Source organism: Lepisosteus oculatus, chromosome 7, assembly GCF_040954835.1.
Source record: "Lepisosteus oculatus isolate fLepOcu1 chromosome 7, fLepOcu1.hap2, whole genome shotgun sequence".
Classification (NCBI taxonomy): Eukaryota; Metazoa; Chordata; class Actinopteri; order Semionotiformes; family Lepisosteidae; genus Lepisosteus; species Lepisosteus oculatus.
In genome coordinates this window covers 40,814,682-40,833,385 of record NC_090702.1, presented here as the reverse complement: position 1 = coordinate 40,833,385, position 18,704 = coordinate 40,814,682, and the positions used below count along the sequence as shown (strand labels likewise).

At 35.7% G+C, this 18,704-nt stretch overlaps 2 protein-coding genes across 7 annotated transcripts in view; one reads left to right on the top strand and one right to left on the bottom strand.

Moving 5' to 3' along the window:
* The window catches only part of ncaph2 (non-SMC condensin II complex, subunit H2), a 29,376-nt gene extending 14,735 nt beyond the window's left edge, over positions 1–14,641 (top strand). For 3 of the 5 annotated variants that reach the window (XM_015352370.2, XM_069192500.1, XM_069192501.1), the window contains 20 exons: positions 1,023–1,150; positions 2,245–2,346; positions 2,533–2,588; positions 3,165–3,246; positions 4,157–4,228; positions 4,668–4,741; positions 5,491–5,636; positions 6,174–6,269; positions 7,157–7,248; positions 7,391–7,462; positions 7,599–7,665; positions 8,288–8,395; positions 8,660–8,707; positions 8,898–8,968; positions 9,143–9,260; positions 11,088–11,165; positions 12,720–12,769; positions 12,861–12,962; positions 13,374–13,523; positions 13,883–14,641. In XM_015352370.2, coding sequence (XP_015207856.2) covers positions 1,037–1,150; positions 2,245–2,346; positions 2,533–2,588; positions 3,165–3,246; positions 4,157–4,228; positions 4,668–4,741; positions 5,491–5,636; positions 6,174–6,269; positions 7,157–7,248; positions 7,391–7,462; positions 7,599–7,665; positions 8,288–8,395; positions 8,660–8,707; positions 8,898–8,968; positions 9,143–9,260; positions 11,088–11,165; positions 12,720–12,769; positions 12,861–12,962; positions 13,374–13,523; positions 13,883–14,026 — 1,842 coding nt within the window. In that variant the 5' untranslated portion in view covers positions 1,023–1,036 and the 3' untranslated portion in view covers positions 14,027–14,641. Of the gene's footprint in view, positions 1–251; positions 422–1,022; positions 1,151–2,244; positions 2,347–2,532; positions 2,589–3,164; positions 3,247–4,156; positions 4,229–4,667; positions 4,742–5,490; positions 5,637–6,173; positions 6,270–7,156; positions 7,249–7,390; positions 7,463–7,598; positions 7,666–8,287; positions 8,396–8,659; positions 8,708–8,897; positions 8,969–9,142; positions 9,261–11,087; positions 11,166–12,719; positions 12,770–12,860; positions 12,963–13,373; positions 13,524–13,882 lie in introns of those variants that run through there. The other 2 variants (XM_069192502.1, XM_015352369.2) reach the window with 2 other exon arrangements.
* Positions 14,642–15,477: 836 nt separating this feature from the next.
* On the bottom strand, positions 15,478–18,610 carry sco2 (synthesis of cytochrome C oxidase 2). 2 transcript variants are annotated; one of them, XM_006633370.3, is made up of 2 exons: positions 18,518–18,610; positions 15,478–17,696 (listed from the first exon to the last, which is right to left on the bottom strand). In XM_006633370.3, exon 2 carries the CDS (start codon positions 17,644–17,646, stop codon positions 16,693–16,695), a length of 954 nt encoding a protein of 317 aa, XP_006633433.2. In that variant the 5' UTR covers positions 17,647–17,696; positions 18,518–18,610; the 3' UTR covers positions 15,478–16,692. The 2 variants fall into 2 exon arrangements, with proteins under 2 accessions (XP_006633433.2, XP_015207754.1); XM_015352268.2 differs by lacking the exon at positions 18,518–18,610 and adding an exon at positions 18,118–18,501.
* Positions 18,611–18,704: the final 94 nt, after the last annotated feature.

Genomic DNA, 18,704 nt, shown 5'->3' with positions numbered 1-18,704 from the left:
CTGTGAAACTTTCGATTTGCTATCTCAACTATTTGGAGGTGCAATTGGCCCTACTTTGGTTCCTCCCATTAATGCAGAAGGACATCTTTCTTCTAGGAAACACTCTTTCTTGTTTTCTTATTTCCTACCGGTAAAACAGACTTCAATGTCCCTGCTTTCTAAGTCCATAACGAATTCATGCGTCCCTAATTCAAACATCACCCCCGCCTTCCTTGTTGTGCGTGCTGTACTTATGACGTCTTACGTAAGGCGCGTAAGCGGGAAAAACAAAAATGGCTGGTGCGCGGTTGTTTTGAATCACACAGAGGAAAATTAATAAATCATAATAATCTGATCAATCAGGAAAGGGGTTTTAGAATATTATTACATTTAAAATATTTGCGCTCAAATCTTATTTTATTTCAAAGTATTCTTTGAAAAGGTAAGTGTTAAACTTGCTTCACTTTTTAAATAAACGGAAGCGCAGATTTGGTACTTTATGGAGGGCTAGTGCCGGAGTGGTTATCTTTACATTCAGTTGTTAATGGGTATTACGAAAATTATTTTCAGTTGTGTTTTTTATCCCTTCGGCAAAAGGTGATTGTTTTAATGGGGTAAAACGTAGTAATATAATGTAACTGTCAGCTTGATTAACCTTTTACTTGTTTCATAAGAAAGGAATTAGTTGTAGGTCTGTTATGTTGTAAGCTGATAAAAAATCGCTGGGTTGATCAAATCAGGTGTATTAATATAGCATCTGATATATTTAACAAATGAATGTTCTTGTGCTGTAGAGCGATTAGAATATATAAAAAAATGTTCCCAATACAAAATACATTTAAACTGCTGTGCCCTCAAAGTTCAGGCGAATTTCGAATCGATTTTGAATTGATTACAATTAATTAACCGCGCATTAGCGGTCAAATAGACTATTTTGAACAATAATAAAACAACAGTGTATTAGTAAAATGCTTTTCTGACGGCAAGTACATTTTATGTCAGACAGACGTCTAGCTGATATTGAGACTGTTGTTGTTTCCCAGGACGGGGAAAAAAGATGATAAACGATTCTGCAAAATCACGGTTCAACCATCTCCTCCAGCCCATCAGAGACCTGAGCAAGAACTGGGAAGTCAATGTGGCTGCTGAGTTGGAGGAATATCTGGATGAGGTGAAAATAGATGAAAACCAAAACTGATTGTAAATGTTTGTTTCCAGTCTTTGGATACTGATACATAGATCCTTTTTTTGAGGTGTAAAATAACACACAGAATGTCCAAGAATTTTTAATATTCTGTCAAGTTTACATAGATCTTTGCTTTAAATGCAAAAATGGGAAGAAATTATATTCTGTATTGCAAGAAAAAAATGTCAACACTGATTTTACATTACAGGGTGTATTTAAATTTAATTTTTATACAGGAGAGCGGACTATCCACTTATTTTTTTAACTAAAGCAACGTTAATCTGGAAACTTTAACTTGAGTGTCCTTATGTTGTCCACCTAATCGTGCTTTTTTATGTTTAAGGTCATTTTTTCCAAAAGAGTTATTGTGGTTACACAGTGAGGCCCAATTTATTTATTTTCTAGACACTATTAAAAGAAAATGTAATTGTGGAGAATGCAGGAGAAATTGCATTTGAGGCCAGTAAAACCTCATTTTGTGTATTGTTCTCAATTTTGATCACCACGGTACAACAAAGCTGCTTTAGAGTCGGTCAAGAGAAGAGCAACCCGATATCTTCCTGGCCTCAAAGGAATGTCCTGCACTGACAGGCCTAAGGAAGTGAACCTTCTCTGAACAGAGAGGGATACAAGGTTACAAAGACATTGACAAAGTCATCTCAGTGGACTTCCTCAGAATCAGCACTGGATCGTGAGCCAGAGGACACAAGTGGAAACTAAGGGAGAGTGGATTGAAAACCAAGAACAGCAGGCAATTCTTTACACAAGATGATGGTGCTCCACAGCCATGTTGCTGAGGCTGATACCCCTTTTCAAGAAACACCTGAATGGAATCCTGGGAACAGTTAGCTCCTAAACACCAGATGCACTGTCCTCCTCTTTTATGTAAACAGTTTTATGTTCCATTTGTATTTGCATAAATCCAGTTAACTTATGCTTTTACACTTTGCGGTTATTTGAAAAGGTTCTCATGTTATAGAGATTCAATTAATCCTAACCGATACATAGCTAAGGGTGAAAAAGTTGAATGTTACGTAAGAGACGTGCTGTAGATAATGTTGTTTTTTTCTGTTATATAGTTGGATCAGATCCCAATTTCTTTTGATGATGGTGCAACAACAATGAATTTTGCAGAGGCAGCTTTGCTTATTCAGGGGTCGGCATGTGTATACAGTAAAAAGGTGAGTGTAAATTTGAGTAGTTAAGCATAACTGTTGCAATTAATGCTAAGCGTCTATTTTATGTTCTTTGTTTTTAATGTGGACAGTCAATTCTGCATATTTCTTATCTCTTAATGAAAAAAATACTATTTTACAAAAAAATGTACAGTAAATGAAACTTTATTTCTTAATTATGCTTGTTTTTAGGTGGAATACCTTTACTCTCTGGTGTATCGAGCCCTGGACTTCATTTCAAATAAAAAGTAATAAATCTTCTGAATCAAAGTTTTTTTTTAGATCAGTAATTTGCAATCTCTTTTCATATCATTATGTATTATATTTGACCTGGGGCAGAGAGATGGCCCTGTAGCTAAGGATCTGTGCCTGTGGCTAGAAGGTTGCCGGTTCAAATCCTGTAGCCGGCAGAGGAATCCTACTCCGTTGGGTTCATGAGCAAAGCCCTTAACCCCAAGTGCTCCAGGGGCACTGTACAATGGCTGATCCTGTGCTCTGAATTTGATTTTTCACATACCCCAACTTGCTCTCCATGAGACACACAGACACAGAGACAGAGAGAAGCTTGGGGTATGTGAAAAATCAAATTCCTAATGCAAGAAATTGTATATGGCTAATAAAGTGCTCTTAAATACGTCTTTACAATTAGAATGTTTTGTTTTGCCCCTTGGATATAAGTTAAATATTTTTCCAGGTAGCTATATTATTAGTACAGTGGCAAGTATTGTAGGTTAATGAAGTATCCTCTGTTTGAAGTACTGTGTTGATCTTTTTAAATGTCAGTGTTAAGGCAAATCATATATCTTGTTTCTCTTTCATCCCAGGCGAGACAAACAAGCACCATCTGTTGGCCGGGATGGTGTAGATAATGATGCCACTTTTGCATACAGAAATGATGATGAGGAGGTAATTTCTGAGCAGATTATTAATTTATAAATGCCGCTTTCTATGACAAAAGTTCATTAATCATCAAAGGAGAAGGAGAAGGAGTGGATGGAATATCTAAGAAGGATTTTTGATGTGTTTACACTATAACAATGGGAATGTCCACACTTACATGCAAAGTTACTGACTTATTTTGACATGTTTGAGAGGTCAGATACCTCTACTTTTGAGTAGGTTGTTGTCTATAGCATTGTCTTGTCTGTGTTTGCACCGTAGACCTGGAAAACGATATCTCGCTCCTCTATATACTTACGTATGGCTGAAATAAATAAACTTGAACTTGTTCACGAATCATTGTTTTAGAGTATTGAGTACAGCAGCGAGGAGTTATTTAGGACCCCCATGCAGAATGAGTCATTAGGCAAGCTGTAAAAGTGACAGAGTGGAGGAGGAATGCAAAATGACAAATACAATTAAGAGATAGGAGTTTATTATGGAATTTACAGTTTTTCAGAAAGGATTGTCATGGAGGATTACAAGTTAAAGAGGCAAAGGACAACATGGTTGTCGTCATCCTTCTGGAACATCTGTTAAAAAAAACACACATTTTCTCTGATTTTGTTTTAAAACACTGATGTTTTAGGTTATATTTCCAACATCACTAAATGATATACATTACAGGCAGCAGCATCTGTTGATAACCGTTGTAGGTTTCAGGAGCTGCAAAATTAGAAATTTGGAAGGAATCAAATTGAATCCTATGGCCTAATTCTCTCACCTGTTTTCTAATTCAGTGATCTCTTTCATGCATTAGAGTAACTGACTGCCTTGCCAGAGTACCTGTAGTTCATACATATTACGGCATTTCATAATTACAAATTATGTATTATAGTCCCAACGGTAAACTTAGTGTCTCATTCTTCCCTCTTAGCTTCTCTCTTTGGATGACATTGGCGACAACAGCAAGACAAATTGTGAGCTCAGAAAAGAAATTGGTTCCAAAGTAAGTTGTAAGTCTTTGATTGTCAGTTGTTCTTCCTTCGTTCCAGGAACTAGGATGTGCTGAGCATATTTAAAAAGCATTTTAATGTTTTTAGGAAAAGTGGATCATTGCCTTTATAGAAAGACGAAATATACTAAATATAGCTGTTCACTTAAAAAATAAATAACACAATAAATGAAAGTTGTACATGTGCTTTCATTGGTTTTCTTTTTGCTTGATGTCAATTTAGTTCTCTATTTTTTATTGTATTCATTAGAATTGTTTGTTGAGACTCTACTGTATTGAACATGAAAATTGTATTAACTGTGGTCTAAAATAGTAGAAAATATTTCAAGTCACTGTAAAGATCATTGAAGCTTTAAAACAAATAACTGTGTTGTTAGTTTTGTACAGTATGTCACTACTGCCATGTACTTACTTTTTAATTTCAAATTTTCAGACATTGACAATAGCTCCTCTAACTCCCCTGGCTTTGAGTCCACCAGACGAAGAAAATAAAATAAATCTCCTCAGGTAGAGACTAATCGTTTTTCAAAAAGTTGAGCAGGTTATCAACTTTAGAATACTATTTTCATCTGAATTGCACCCAAAGGGATAATTGAGCTCTGAGTGTTCTGTTATTGTTTTAATGATTCATGGCATCAAATTCATGGTAATGATACAAACGTTAACTCACTTTGAAGAACCGTATCATTTCAAATAAAGTGCTTAGAAACGAAGCTACAGTATAGTGCAGGATATAGATGAACAGAAAGGCTCTTAACACATACAAGAATTAACACATTCAGTCTGCCATTTGCCAGGAAGAAAGAAAATAGCAATTGAATTAGAAGACTGCAAATATTTTAATTTGGAAGTTATTCAATAGCAGAAATGTAAACTGGTTTATATATTGAAGGTAAATGTACCAAAATCCCAATCCAGGATTGAACATATGTGAATTTTCATATTTGGGCCCAGCTTTTAATAAGCATCATCTCTGGCAAAGCTCCATGCGTAAGCTACAGTACATAACTGGAAATCATGAACTGAGATAAAGGATGCTAAAGAAAATGCAGAACTTTTATTTTATTCTCTGCAAATTACTCCGTTGTTTTACATCTTTGTTGTTGTAGAGTTTATGTCTGCTTTGGAAATGTAGTCTTTTTTGCCATTTAAATTCTGATGTGGTTACATTTCATATACAGTACATTTAAAAAAAATATTTGATTGTTTTAAAAATAACCATTGTCTTTAAATAACATTTAATAAATGTTTTGTAGCAACAAATGTGAGATTCTAGCGAGCTACAGTGATTTTCGTATGCATAATTCCACTCCCCATGGAAATGGGACCTTCCTGCTGGTTGCTGCTGGAGATGCTTCCCAGTCTTTATGGAATTTACAGATAAACCACAAAGATAATTCAGGTAAAATTACTCTCTAGAACCTATGGAAGTCTTTAAAATGTAAAAGGGCTTATTGTTTGTATTGAACTTGCTTCATGGATGCATCCATACATTATGTAGATCATACAAATACCCTATATCAATACGGATACCCTATATCAATGGGCTATTTTGTCTAGAGGGTCTAACGTGAGTGGGCTGTGCAATTCAGGAAACATTTGAATCTTTGATCTGACTACATACTTTGCCCAAGCATTGTTGCTTTTAATTTTGATTATGAATCAGCATCCTCTCTGTCATAGGTCATGGAGTTTTTGAAACACATCGCATTCGTTTTTGCTTATATTAGTCTTGATTGTGGTCAGTCTTTTATTTTTAAAGCTTGACTTTTTAAGAGCAGTTTGGAAGAGAAACTATGTTATGAAACGTGTCCACAGCAATGTCCTTTTTTACTGTATGCGAATAAAATCCAGTAACCAGTGATATGACAGAGAAATGGATCAACATTGCTGTTGCCCCTATTGATATAATAACAGTAATCCAGCTCTCTGATTCTAGTAGTACATGAAGATGCCATGGATGTCAACAGGATGGTTCTACAAGAAGTGAGTGACCATGAGGCTTTAGAACCAGCTCTGAATATCTCTGGAGAAGGTAAGGTTCATAAGGTGGATGTGTAATGACTTGAACATTTGTGTCATTTTTTAACATCGTGGCTGTGATACATTACTTTATACTGATGGTACTGTGTATTGGTTGTGTTTGGTAAATGTTAATTTTCAGTTACTGGATGTTGTAGCTAGCGTGAACATAAGTTAACACAATTTATTTTTAAAGGACACTGCTAGGAGAAGTAGATGCAAATGTACTGTATATGTTTTAGATGACAAATTGGCAAATTATTTTTTTTTGTAGAGATGGAACAAGCTCTTTTGCCTGATTTGTAGAGAAGCATTTTTTTTGGTGAAAAACCATCACAGACATACACTACAAAGTAAATTAAATCTGGAGAATTAAAAGGAACAGTCAGAATTTAGGCACTAAAAAAAGAATTTATGTGCAGATGTGCAATGGACAGTTTTGATGATACCATGAAAGGAACTGGACAGCACGCCTCATAAAACTTTGAGCTCGATCACAAGAAACATTTATAAATGAATGTGTCATTGCTTCAGAAGCTTTTCTGGCTCCAGAAACTCTTATCTGGCTGGACAATGGCAAATTGAATTAACACAATCGTCCAGGATATTGGTGATTTTGATTTTGAGTTCTGCTCACTAGTTATGGATGAGGGACAAAACAAATACTACTAATACTACTAAAAACTGGCTAAAACTGTTGACATCAGGGTGAGATGATTTCTTATGCTAAATATCAATTTATTTTTCTGACTTTTTATTTTACTTACTAGAAAATGTCCTGTTGCTTAAAATATGACCAGACATTTAATTTTCTGTCATGGTATCATGTCTACCTATATATCAATAATTCAATTTCCCTTTTTTTATTTTCTTCCGATGCTGATTAAAACCACTATGAAGATGCAGGGCAAGCTTTTGATCCACAAGGAGATGACAATGAGATGGATGTGGAAGTTGGACCAGTGCATGACATACACATTGAGCGACATCAGGTACGATTCTTCTTTCCTCTATTTCTTCCCAGTGATGAAAAGCATGGCTGTTATTAAGGTTGCCAAGTATGCCTGGCAACCAGTCATGTTCGTATAGAAGATATATTGTATTCAAATTGCTATTCTTTCTGTGTTCTTCAAGATCTCTGGTGATAGACGCATGCTAAGGGAACGTCCTCCTGTGCCATCTGAAAACGAGAAGGATAAAGTACTGGTAATATGCATCAAATTATTAGTCACATTTATGACTGCAAAGGCGTGGGGATGGTTTTGACATTTTTGCTTTTTTCTACTATCTATAGTAACATACAGTAAAAAATACAATCTCCAATCTCCAATACAATTTTTAGGAAATTCTGGACCCGTGGAAAAGTCTTGATCCTTTCAAAGCCTCTGAAGACAAGCCCTTAAAGAAAGGTCGGTGTTGCTTATATTTATCATCCACAAGAAGCCTATGGTGAGAGGCACAAGCTAGTTGCAAGTGTGGCTACTGTTTGAGACAATACAAGCTGTACAGGTTGTCAATGCTCCCATGTACTACCTAACAAAAACATTTCACTCTTGCTGTTTTGACTGTTTTTCTGTGTTGATTTTCAGCAGGATCGACATTCAGCAAGTTAAAGCACCTCATCACTTGTGCCCAGGCATTGTTCTCACTTTTGAGATGATTAGGCATTAATCCAGTAGTCAAAATCACTCAATTCTATGACGGTCAATCATGAATGAATAATTGGAATAATACCAAAGCTTTGAGTATCCAAAATCCATATACTTTAACTAAAATCATACAGTATGTGCTTAAATAGAGATATGTTGCTTTTGGTGCACAGTACTTGTTTGAACATGACAAGATCTTTTGCTTTGTGATAAAAACTAACCTAGTTATGTATGTATGATCCACGTTAAGTAAAAAGCTCATAAGTGTTATGAGAGGTGTCGTATATGTGAACTGCAGATGAGTATAGGTAAAAGACAATATATGTTTCAATACAGTCTATAAATCCCATTAACTTTGATATTTAATTCTTGCTTTCACCAGGCAGATATTATATAATCCCTCAGCGTGTTCAGGAAGTAGAAGGAAATAAGAGAAAAAGAAAAGTTCCTAATAAGCTATTGGATTTCCTGAAGTGGTTCTCTGGAGTGTGTGAGTAGACTATCTTTTATCTAATACTTAATATATCTGTGGAGGATGTTTGTTTTTTTTGTTAGGAAGAGTTGTACTTAAAAAGGTACAAAATGTACAGGTATTAGTCTTTAATGTGTGGCTTTTTACAATAGAGCTGTACCTTTTTGAAAGAGATGTACTATTCCTTTTTTAATCTTAATGCGTCTTATGGTAAATCTGAATATTTTAAAGCATTTTGATCATGGAATTGAATTCATTTAGTAATTTGTAATGTAATTTTAGCTTCTGAATCCTCTGGCCGGAAGATTAAGAAGGGACCTACATTTGCAGGTAATGTTTTTTTTTCTTTACAACATTGCATGTTTTGTGAGCATTTTTTTTGTACAACATAATTTCAGTATTTTGTTTTCTCAAATGCTTGTGATCAGAAGAGTCTTAAAATATCGGATTAAAAAATGAATATGTTAACAGTTCAAGATAAATTATTTCACAATTATCAGTTAAATTGTTTGTTTTACAGACTTGGAGGAGTTGCACTGCAAGCAAGTGAAAGAAAAGCTAGCAGCACAAAAAATGTTAAAGAGGAAAACAGTAAGCTGATACATTATACTTGCATTATGAAGGTATTAAAATTGTAGCCTTATGTGTCAGAATCTGTGATGTATGCATTTGTCATGAATTTTCCAATTCAGAGCTTTAATTTAATTTTTAAATTATTTTTGTTTTACAGTGGGTTTCAAAGTTGTAAAAGTATTTTTCTTTCAGGGAACTATATATTTTGAAAAATGTAATGAGCTGCAAAACAAAGAACTGGTTAATGCAGAAGAGCAAAATGAAGCTGAAGAAGTTCGACATGACGATTACCTAGACAATGATGAAGGGGGTAAGTGGTACTTGGCGTATTTCCCACATTTGGCTACTCAGCCTTTGCTTGGCAAATACTGTAAGTCATTCTCACCAACATGAGCCCTGGATTCTCTGTTCATTTTTGTCTTACTTCACAATGCCTATTGACATCTGATATTGATAAGAGGCAAAGGTTAACGGTTAATCCTTAAGGTTTCCTTATTCTTTGTATTATTTTTTTCTGTGAGATTGCAGGATGTGGAAAATAAAATGCATGTTAGTAAATCTTATTGATATAAAAACTTTTTTCTGTATGATGGCTTAAACGAAGGTAATACCCATATGCCTTAGGAGACATTTTGTTGAGTGTGACTGTAAAAGACCCTTTTGTGCAAATACTTTTTGAACGAAAATTCTTATAAATGGTTACCAGTTAGATTAGATATTAGATGTCAATTAGATAATGAAGACAAGCACACTGCTTGCTTATTTTTGTGACCATAAAGAAAAGCGAGGGGAAGTGACCAGGCTTGTTCTGGAAGTTTGTGGCTGGCTGGGCACTGATGTTGTACACTGGAGCAGGGTCTTTTGCTCAGGTTGCTGTAGTAAAATACCTATATCCATAAAAAGGTGCAAATGTAAATAACTTTGGATAAAAGTACCAGCCAAACAGATGAGTAGTCGTAATAATGCTAGAACAAAATTGTATTCAAATGAGGCAAATAGAACATATCAATCATTACTTTGTAGAAACACATTGCTGAAGTGTTTGAACTGTTTTTGATTATGCAGTCTAGGCTGCCATCTTGTGGACCCAGGAGCTGTAACATGCATTGCAAATTTTATGGATTGTCTCCACCAGTATAGCTCCTCATTATGAAGCTGCTAGGATTCAAACACAAGCAACTATAGTTGTTTGCTTCTTGGAAGCATAACAACAAGAAAATAAACATTTATAGGGGCACAGACTTCTGCTTCTACAAGTAATATAAAATACAATTCTGCACTACAGAAAAGTGTGTTAAATTCTATAGTGTATCCTGACATTGTCATACTAAAAGTGATTTTAATAAGAGAGTGATTAAGGTTCTTGGAGGCAAATACTTTAGAGTCCTCTTTGTTAAATATCTGCATACATATATATGCTCTAAAATTACCAAAACAGACAAGAAACTGTTCATCGCAAGAAACCACACTTTATTTGTGATGATGTGCATCCACCCCCACACTTAAACAGTTAATTGAAATCCTTGTAATATACTGGTGGTTTATGACTGTGATTAGGTTTGTGAGTTTCCTATACTTGCAGTTGTGGTAGCGGTTTTGATTGCTGTTAGAAGGCAGTCCCTTCAAAGGTGATAGCCCTTTAAGTCTTTACAGGTCGTTGATCTGATCACTGTTGACCACTGGTGTTTCTTAGCAGTTAGTAGTCATTTTGATGATGGTTAGATTCTAGATACTCATACTGAGCTTTCTTTTTCTGCATTACCAGACATGGCATGATACAGTATGTTTATTCATACAGTATGAATTGGCAAACCCCCATGTCTTAGATGTTCACAAATTCAAAAGTGATGTATGCAGACTTACATGTTTTTTCTCAATTTCTTAGCGAGCATTGAGTAAAAGTGCACAAGAACAATTTTCTCAGCTGTGTGCCTTTCATAATCTTTCAGAGTTTATGTACTCATAGGTTTATTCTTAAGCATTGTATAATATCAAAGGAAAATGTTTGTGATGCATTTCTGAACTGTTTTCATTATGATGAAACTGAACTTTCTTCAGTTTCTTAACGTTTCTTCACGTTTACCTAATAAACCTACTACATCCTTCTGGATTTTGAACTGGAGATTTGTCATTTTAGGTGATTTTTCGGATCACGAGGACTTTGCCGAAGACTGTCCTGCAAAGAGAGCGGAAGACCTGGAGGTGGTTGCAACAGGTGCAAGTTTTATTGCATTTCAACAGAATGTAATGTTTCCTATCTGTGTCCTCCTCCTATCTGTCTTGATCAACAAAAAGTCCTTATACCTTTAACATTAAAAGAGCTTATGGTAGAAAACTAAAATGAACTTTTAGGCATTAATTCAACACTTTTATTCCAGTCATCTTGTAGTTATTCAGTACTGCTAAAGGTTATGCCTTTGTCTTTCAAAGGGTTTTGAAGTCAAGTAAAAGCTGAATGTTGTAATTTTCATATTTAAATGGTTATGGATAAGTGTGCTGTATTTCAAAGCCTGCAAATTCACTGGGCGCAAAATAATATATATAAATACACTGATTCTGCCTATGTAATTAAATACATATAATTAAAATATAATTATACATATTGTATTTAATTAATTAATGTATTGATGACAAAGTCCTGATATGAATCAAAGGCCATACGTAATGTTCCAGTGAGAATAATGTATATTACAGAATATGTGCTATAATATCAATATACAATGCCTTCAGAAAGTATTCACCTCCCATTGATTATTTCTCGTTCTGCTGTGTTGCCAAGTCAAATTAAAGCATATTTAAATGGGATTTTTTTCCACACCTGTAGAAGTAATTCTCTATTATGTTAAAATGAAATAAAGTATTTAGATGTCTTCAGAATTATGTTAAAAATGAAAATCTGAAAATTACGTAATTGATAAGTATTCATCCCCCTTTGTTTAAGCAACGTAAATTGGGTGAGGTATTAAATTATCTCGAGAGATCACAATAAATACCCATTGTCACTCCCAAGTGACACTGAAACCCAGTGTCACTCCCAAAGCCCCAGCTGAATATACATGGAAAGAAAATTTGGTTTGGAGGATGCATCAGTTGATTTATCCTTGCAGTCAAATCTGCAAGGATTTAACAAAATGTGTATATTATAAACAACAATATACAGTCCATTATGTCGAGCCTATGTTAAGCTCCCCTGTCTTGTCAATCAGCAAAGCAGTGGTTCTGTTTCCAGGAGCCCATGAAGTACTGTAAGCTGCATGTTCTTATTTAAAGTGTTGTTGGCATTCCACTTAAAGTCCTAAATTTAATTTAGAGACAAGTTAGTGTAACGCATACGGCCACCATTTGTTGTGAGAGCCGGCTTACCAGCACGGTGTCGTCACTGCCCTTCCCTGTGTATAGCAGGGACCGCAGCCGTTGGGTTGACAGGAGATTTCCCTTTGGCTCAAGTGGCTGGGTCCCTGTTGAGTGACGCCAGAGGCCTGGGTTCGAGTCCCCGACGGTAGGGGGCCGACCCAAGGCGGCAGAGGCGAGGGCACATACCCACGTGAACCCCAGAGCGTTACATTATTATACATGAAGTGACACTGAAGACAGTTCATAATGGACTGTAAATTGTCGGCTTAATATGAAAAATATCAGATTCTTATCAGAAAATGAACTCATGTTTTTTTGTCTTGTAATCTGATTAAACATTACATTAGTATTTTTGAAAATGAAATGAATAAAGCGAAGACAAACTGTATTCAAATGTATAATTAATTTCTTTCAGCACCTGAAAGAGAAGGGTCATCTTATGAAGATCTGATCCTAAAACATGTGGTATGTATGTCACTGAAATATCCAAATATTTCAGAACACCAAAATGAGTGTTTCTCATCAGTTTCACATAATATTCATTTGTCTTTTGCAGGAACTATTTATTGCTGAGTCACAGAAGTATGCTCAAGAGACAGCTTTGTCTCTAAAGATAAAAGAATGGGAAAACAAAATGGGTCCCCACCTAACAGCACAGGTAGTTTTTCATTGTTCTGAATTTTGATTGAATTTTGCAAATGTTATTGTGAACTGTTTCATTTAAATATTAATAGCAAGTAAACCCCTAAATATTTACAGTAATTTTTTAAATGACATCTCAAATGGTTTAATTTTAAACCATACATCTTAACAAAGAACAGGAACAAAGAAAGGGAAAAGAAATACCAACCCTCATTCTTACTATAGTTTAAGAGCTTATCTCTAATTGTTCTTTATTGAAAATTGCAGAAAACAGGATTGCTGTTAATCTGTACTGATGGGTTTTAAATTCACAGGTCTTTCACATCTAGTATCAAATAAATATGTATTAAATTGTTTCATATGGTATTAATTAAAAATGCAATCTAAAGATAGGTATGAGTGCCTTTCAATTTTCTTTCCTATATAGGAAGAAAGGTTAGCATTTGACATCCATGACTATGGGGGAAAGATCATAAGTGCCTTTGACAGTGTTGGAGAGAGGCGCACATTTGCTTCAATTGTGAAAGGGAAAGAGGAATACGAGGTGTGCCGGTACATGTTGGCATCTCTGCAGCTTGTAAGTACTAACACATTTCAGCCTATGAGGAGTCATGTTGCTGCTTTTCCAAACTGATGTTAATGTATTATTTTAAAACTATAATATAGCTGTTTACAAACGTGGAGAAGCTAAAAATTAACTTTCTGTGCACGAGCTAAAGCATACATTTCATATTACCTTGTTTAGGATATAACTTATTTTTAGCATTATTTCAAATGTATGTTGTGATAAATCATACACAGTACCAAGAGGCATTCATTTAAAAAAATGAGTATATAGTAGGAACTAATAACATTTTTTGTGTTTTAAAGTACAATAAATGCTAGTATTCTACACCTACTATCTTTATACGTAATGCATTATTTTTTTCCTTGTAGGCCAATGACTACACTGTGGAGATACATGAAAAAACAGGACTGGAAGAATCTCTTGATTCAATGGCGCTTACACTGCTTAGCAAACGGCAAGCCCATGAAAGATTTAAAACATACACCGCTCCTTCCATTTCAGAGACGACTTAATGATTTCGAAACTTTATTTTCAAGACTGTGAGCAAAAAAAACTCAGGTTTTCCTAATTTTCATAGGTTTGGAATCACCAGTTGTGTATTTTAGTGCCTCCCAATTTGGAATCCAACTTAATCAGCCTAATATTATTTCTCCAATCCTGGTATGCCATGGGGGGGGGGAAACCAGGCCCTTTAAGTACACTTCTTCAACGTGGACACATATTGGGACTGTTCATCATGGCAAATGCAGCTGCACAGTGTCATGCAGGTGTCATGGGAAGAGGGATCCACTATCGCTGACAATGCTGCAAACTTGTAGGCACACGTCAACACCTAGGAGGTACTGCCGTGCAGCAGGCTGAGGAAGTCCTGACCAGGCCCTGGTGACTCTTGGTCAACTGCGCATAGCCATTGGGGATCCTGGCAACATCCAGCTAAGGACATAACCCAGACACCAAGCAGTGACATCTGGACTATGGGGCTGTACTGGGTGAACCTCTCATGAGCCTAGGTTTTTATTTCTACTTTTCCTAAAACTTTTTGCTCACCTGAATTTGACTTTTTTTTAGTTGTCTGTAAAATGAAATGACTTGATATAAAATAAAGCTACAGCAAAAGCAACATTTAATCATTGATTTTACTCCCACAATGAACATTTATCTAAACTGATAAATTTTTCGGCATGGTATGCAATTGAAAGCATGCAATAGAAAAAGGTTGAAGTTATTTTGACTGTTATCAATAATGCAATAATGTACATTAATATACAAAGAAAACATGAGAAATTATACTTGTAAAGGAGGCAGGGAAAGAATTAAATCAGACCACATGGTTGCCGTCTTTCCTCCTCTTGTGAAAAGCATGCATCACATTGGCCTCCTAATAATCCCCATTTATGAACTGGCTTCATCATTGTTCTCCTCCCCACTGATAGCTGATGTGTGGTGAATGTACTGGTGCACTATGGCTGCCCTTGCATCATTCAGGTGGGGGATGCACATTGGTGGTGGTGGAGGGGAGTCCCCATTATCTGTAAAGTGCTTTGAGATGAGTGTCCAGAAAAGCACTTTCTAAGTGTAAAGAATTTAATAATATTCATCATCATCATCATTGGATGCTTTCTGACTACAGATACTCAAAATTTGAGGGTTATGCAAAGTAAAATGGAATACAGAAAGTGTCACACGCATACATCACTCAGGGGTGTGGGGGTGGGAATTCTGCAGTCTGAGCGTAGCTGTTCAATTCCTGTATCAATGGCTTAGCAGAGGTGGTGGTACAGTTACTGTAGCTTCTGGCCTCCATGACACTGAGACCAAGTTTCTGCTTAATGCTGATGACCTGGCTCAGGTGGTGCTGAAGAGCCTGGCACTTCAGAAGTGGTAATGTCAGCCCTGGGCTTTGCAAGTCAATCTGGACAACACCCGAGATATTGGTTTTCCAAAAAACACTGAGCCTCTCAGATAATATCTACTACTTTAAGTGTTTATTCATTTTTCCTGCTTTGGAAACACTTGTCATTCATCGGTCACACCAATAAAGCTCTTTGAATTTGAATCAGCGCTTTGTAAGAGATGAGTCAGTGAATCACGGAACAAGCTAAGAAAAACTACCAGCATAACATCTGCACTTTACACAAGTTTTATTTGTATTTTATATTAAGGTTTTAAATTCTATCAGAAAAGAACTGCTCATTGAATTCAGAGCTGTTTACTTTCAACATGTAAGTCTACATTTCTATAAAGTGGGGAAAACCTTTTAAACTAAAATTATTGGTAAGATGTTATATCTGGGCCAGTATAATATCCCGATTATTAGGAATTGTTAAGGATTTAGATTTGAATCTTTGTTCACAATGGAATAGTTTTTGGATAGGTTACTGTGCATTCTGGAGATTCTTATAAGATTGAAAAGCTTTAGTAATTCTTGTGCTATCTCTTTTGTATGAGTTAGAAACTCATTTTTTATTTGCACTGTTTTATGCAAAATAAGCTGTTCTATTTTTTTTAGAAGAGATACAATGGTTAAAATTCTTAAAAGAACTAGGAATTATTTATGAATGTTGTGCTAACAGAAAGCATACATTTAAATCTCATATTAACAGCAAGTTGTAAGATGAACTTGGAAATATTATATGATCATATAAAGTACGTTGATGTTTGTACATATTATTCATATATTGAAACTTTGAGTGACATTCTTTATAAAAGCTTGAAAAGTCTGTGTTTGTGTGTGCCCTATGAAGGACTGGCATCCTGCCCAGGCTGTATCCTGCCTTGAGCCTGTTGGTGATCCTCTGCTGGATAAAGTGGTTTAAGAAAATGGATGGATGGATGCTGTTGAGCTACAAAATGTAAAGTTTAAGAATGTCACAACAATACAGATTATTTGTATTGATACATTTACTAATCACTTTTGAGTGGCTAAAAGCACAGTACACCAATGCACAAATAACATATATATATATAAACAGGAGTGATGATAAAACTCTAAATTGACCCACTAAAACCAACAGTACAATTTACACTTATTGAAAAGAATAGAGCATTGTGGTTTGGTCACTTTGACTGCACAAAACTGTCTCCCCCATAGAACCTATTGGAAACCTTTCTTTCCGTGGTTTGACTGGGTTGTGTTATTCCAAAGGTCCCTCCCGGAGCATTATTGCGAATTCGGTTTCTAAGTGAATAACTTCACGTACGTTTGCATGTGCTTTTTGATACTCTCTGCTATTTGCTTATCAGATTTGCTTCTGTTGTAATAATCCAGGAACAGCCCATCTGGATTGAGAAGATAAATGATGATGGTGTGATCCACTATGTAGTCATTGTCATCATCCTTTGGGCCCATGCTATAGTACACTCTGTAAGCCTTCCCAGCTGCTTTCACCTGTTCGGGAGTCCCTGTCAGCCCAAGAAGACGAGGGTGGAAATCTTTCACGTAACTTGCCATGGCCTTAATGTCGTCCCTCTCTGGGTCCACCGTGACAAATATGGGCTGCACCCGTGGGAGCTCCTGGTGTTCATCCAGAATACTGACCACGCTGGACATCTTCTCAAGCTCATCGGGGCAGATATCCGGACAATGAGTGAAACCGAAGTACATGAGAACCCACTGACCCAAGAAGTCCTTCTTGGTCCTGGGCCTCCCATGGTGGTCCACCAGGTCGAAGTCTCCCTGCCCAATTGCCACTTTCCTCAGCTGCTCAATTCTCCGCAGCTGTTCTTTCTTTTCCTTCTCAGATCGCACAAAGTACCAGGTGGCTAAAATGCTGCCACCGAAAATCAAAGTCACAAGCAGGCGAGTTTTTAATTTGATCCGAGGTGTGGATGTGGACTTTGGAGAGGTGCCGTTTGGAGCTCCCTGTGAAAACGGTCTTGGAAGTGAAAAACTAGAACAGCACAGTTTATGCCTATCCATCGGTCCGGCAATTTTGAACAAGCCATTGTTCATGTATTTTAACCTATGACAGGAACCAAATGTCATCGACAGCGACCTTTGAACTTGGTATACAGCTTCCTTACAGTTGGGCCTGGAAGATCCCAGACATCTTAAATAATTGGAGCCAGATATCAACAGGCTTCCACAAGTAATGGGTAGGTTTAGTCTTCTGTAGTTCAGAAGGCAGTGCATCCTTGAGTTTTGATGTTGTAGTTTTTGATGTAATGTCTAGATCAGTATATCTACAAAAAAAAAATGCTTTCGTTTGTAGATTTCTTATATTGACGACAGATTTCATCTTAACCAAACATTATTTAACATTTTAATAATAATAATAATAATAATAATAATAATAATAATAATATAATTTCTTATTCAGACTTTTGAATAAGACTTTTGGGAAGTCCAGCACACAATTCTGATCACTAGGTTTACATTTTTTAAAATAATATTTAAAGTTAAATGACAAATCCCTTTCATGAAAGAACAAAAGATTAGATGTGATACAGTTTAATTTGACAGATAATTCAGTCTAGAAAAGTATATTTCGAGATATACTGTAATAGACAAAATATTAACTTATTAACTTAATATCAACAAGTAGAGGAACCGCAGTCATTAAGCACAGTACATTAATACTAAAGAACTGCTTTTGCTTCTTACCTTGAAAACGAGGCAGGGACGATGTAAACAGATAAAATGTTTACCTCAGCTAATATTTAGATAAGATTTATTAAGAACCTTATCCCACCTCTTTCCACATTTTGTAAATAAAAAATCATCATGTCAGCTCATAACGTTTGTCTTTTGTGTTTTAATACTCTAGTTTGTTACGTTGCACTTAATTTCCTGCAAAATCACATGGCAAAGCGCTTTAATCTCAAAGTATAGTTACAAAGTCGATAAAGCAAAGAATTCAATGCCAATACATTCTCGAGTGCTTCACCTCCTTCCCAGTATTTCACATAATTTGATAATCACTAATTTATATTTAACTGTTTAACATCTTCATTAACCCTAATTATTTTATAAGGTAGTAAATATACTAAAACAGCCGGCTTACCTGACCTCCGCGGGCAATGTCACATGGTTGTACAACAGCATTTAAAGTAAACCAATCGGTATGATTGAGGCGCAGATTCAATAATACTGACAACACCGAATGTTGAAATAATACTATGAAATACGAAAATAAAAATTTAAAAATATTAAAATAATACTTTAAATACCAAAAAATAAGATGTCTCCCA

Bases quoted from the DNA above. Each gene is read 5' to 3' on its own strand.
- sco2 (XM_006633370.3), bottom strand. From the start codon at position 17,646: ATGCACTGCCTTCTGAACTACAGAAGACTAAACCTACCCATTACTTGT.